The sequence below is a fragment of the Echiichthys vipera genome, assembly GCF_963691815.1.
Source record: "Echiichthys vipera genome assembly, chromosome: 17".
Taxonomy (NCBI): domain Eukaryota; kingdom Metazoa; phylum Chordata; class Actinopteri; order Perciformes; family Trachinidae; genus Echiichthys; species Echiichthys vipera.
This window is the reverse complement of record NC_139842.1, coordinates 16,866,897-16,869,493: the sequence shown is the minus strand read 5'-3', so window position 1 is coordinate 16,869,493 and position 2,597 is coordinate 16,866,897. Positions and strand designations below refer to the sequence as shown.

The window sequence follows — 2,597 nt, the reverse complement described above, 5'->3', positions numbered from 1 at the left end:
CACTGAGAGATGAATCACAGGTTGGATTTTTACCTCCGTCCTATAAGCCAAGCCCTGCTGCCTGTTTGGAGGTCATGTGACTAACAAAGGCGGGGGAGAGGATTTGGAGGAAATGCGTAGAAAGCTAAGGTGACACCACCTCTTCTACTCAAGCGTTACCTTTACTCTTCAGGCAACACCTTATACCTGCTGAGCCCCTCAGACATATGCAGCAGCTTTACCAACCAACAAGACACATCTAGTGGATAACCAGAACAATTTTCTATTTTTTTCATGCACGTTGAGATGCATACCACCATTCCTTCAGCATCCCTGTAGGAGTCAACCTGGCCCTTTTCAGTGGACTGCCGCGTAATATTGGACTCCTATCAGCATGGACATGTTTGGGCCTGGGCAACTGGTATCTTCCCTCCTGCCTGCAGTTTTCCATTCACCTGCAGCTCACTTTTTCCCTGCCTTCCAAACCAGGCTGGGCTCTCAGCCTCAGATTCTGATCCCGGGGCCCTTCATCAGCTATGAATCCTTGAGGAATTATCTGCAGCCAGAGCCATGCAAGGAGGCTTTTCTCCTGGCCACACAGGCAGTTGGGATGGGGCCACTCACAGAGGGCATAGGTGAGCTTAAACTACAGCTTCTGTGGAGCCAAAAAAGGGACCGATGATACAGGACTTGTGCAGATAGTGCGCCGCCAAACTGGCACAGTTTGACCACAGTCTCTAAGACAGTCAGTCAGCACCATCTGATCACAGTGTAAATGTTTACAAAAGATTGGCTAACAGCTCGTAACTAACAATCAATTATCTAGCGGTGTTAAAGTGGGCCTAATGATTGCCGTGCTAATTATCCAATCTAGAGCCATTAGTTCCTTGTCACCCGTTGGCGATTGTGTAATTGGTGCTCGCGCTGTGCTTTCCAGATGAACAGAGGCCAGTGAAGCAACGTCGTGCACGGGCCAACTACAGCAGCTGGCAGCTGGAGGAGCTGGAGAAGGCCTTCGAGACCACCCACTACCCAGACATCTTCATGAGGGAAGCTCTGGCCCTCAGACTGGACCTCATCGAGGCCAGAGTACAGGTATTTGGCACACTGAGCTCCTTCTGGATATATTCACGTTGTACTCATTCAACTATAGATTTTATGTACATTGTGCAAAAGAGGTTCTTCAGCCCAACAGACTCTTCTACAGGTCTATTAGTACCAACCTGTGTGGAATGACAAACATGATTTAAATCCACACACAATTCTCAGGTCTATACGAAAGTTTTCAACAATAGAAACATTGTCACTCTGAAATCCAGGGAAATGCGTCATGTTGCAGAAAAGAAAAGATGTCTCGAAAATTTATATTTCAGTATAATTGCGAATGGCTTAAAAGGATAGCTTCAATTTTTCTCATCACAATACCCACAATGGTTTCTGTAGTTGTTCCGTATGTCCATACTGGCCTCAAAGAGGCCTCAAAGAGATTCCTTCCTAACATTGCTACAGTGTAGAGATTGGAGACATTTTCAGTACTTTCTGTGCAAAAGTGTATTCAAAATGTCAACTGTGACCTCAGGCTTCAGCATTCAGTGTATAACTCCCAAAGTTTGTCTTTTTAATGCGACATTTTTAGTGTTATTACATTGGACAAATTTTACTTTTTTATTTAAATTACAAATTACATCAGGCAGGAATTGTCATTGACAGGCCTTGTGGACGGTAGGAGTGATTACAGCAAGCTATTTCTTAGTGATGTCAATTGACTGAAACTGTTACCATACTTTATCTATAAATGAAGTGCTGAAAAAGTGAGACAGACACTGTTAAAAGTTGTTACACTGTTACGAATGTATTTTCTTATTCGTACTCCCCTATCATTTATATAAACATTTAATATTCCTTACAGGTTTGGTTTCAAAACCGCCGAGCCAAGATGCGGCGGCAGCTGAAACTCCAGGGCCAGCTTGCAGGGCCTTATGTAAAAAGAGACAATGATGAAACGCCTGAGAATGCCAGCAAGGGTGTAAAACCGCAGACAGAAAATTCTGACAGTGAGCACTGGGAGAGACAACCGGAAAAAAACTATCCATGGACAAAAGCTGCGAGTGCTGCACTGAGCGGGCACATACAGCCTGTGACCAAGAGGTCGGGGAAGTGGGAGAGGCCGGAGGGGCCGAGCTCAGAGGAGCTCCGGTCCTGTAGCATCGCCAACCTGAGGGCCAAAGCCAGAGAGCACGAAGCCGAAATCCAAAGCACCGTAAACATGTCAGGAGGCGACGCACAGTCACAAACACAGGAAGATGATGCCATGCACAATGATTGATAGTTTTCCTTCTTCCTGTTTGTACAGATAATCATATAAAAAAAACAGCATAGACACTATTAATATGCAGGCACATACTTTTTAACCTTTTTGGGAAAAGGAGGTTGCTTATTTAGCTTAGTTTAAAATGTTTTAGTAATCTTCTACATGATTTTAAAATTAAAACAATAAACAAGTCTTGCTGGATTATTTTCAATTTTACCTTCATGGTATATTCCAACTAACCCCTTTGATGACATTTTCTGGACATTTTTATTTGAATAGATCTTTAGAAGTTCTAGAGTTGGGGTGG

The 2,597-nt window shown here is 43.9% G+C and overlaps 1 protein-coding gene across 1 annotated transcript; it reads left to right on the top strand.

The window, feature by feature from the left end:
• Positions 1 to 379: 379 nt before the first annotated feature.
• LOC310959815 (visual system homeobox 2) lies at positions 380 to 2,305 on the top strand (the record flags this gene model as incomplete). The annotated part of the gene is made up of 3 exons (XM_083931272.1): positions 380 to 614; positions 917 to 1,074; positions 1,889 to 2,305. The coding sequence occupies 3 exons, from the start codon at positions 380 to 382 to the stop codon at positions 2,303 to 2,305; spliced, it is 810 nt and encodes a 269-aa protein (XP_083787398.1).
• Between the last annotated feature and the right edge of the window lie 292 nt (positions 2,306 to 2,597).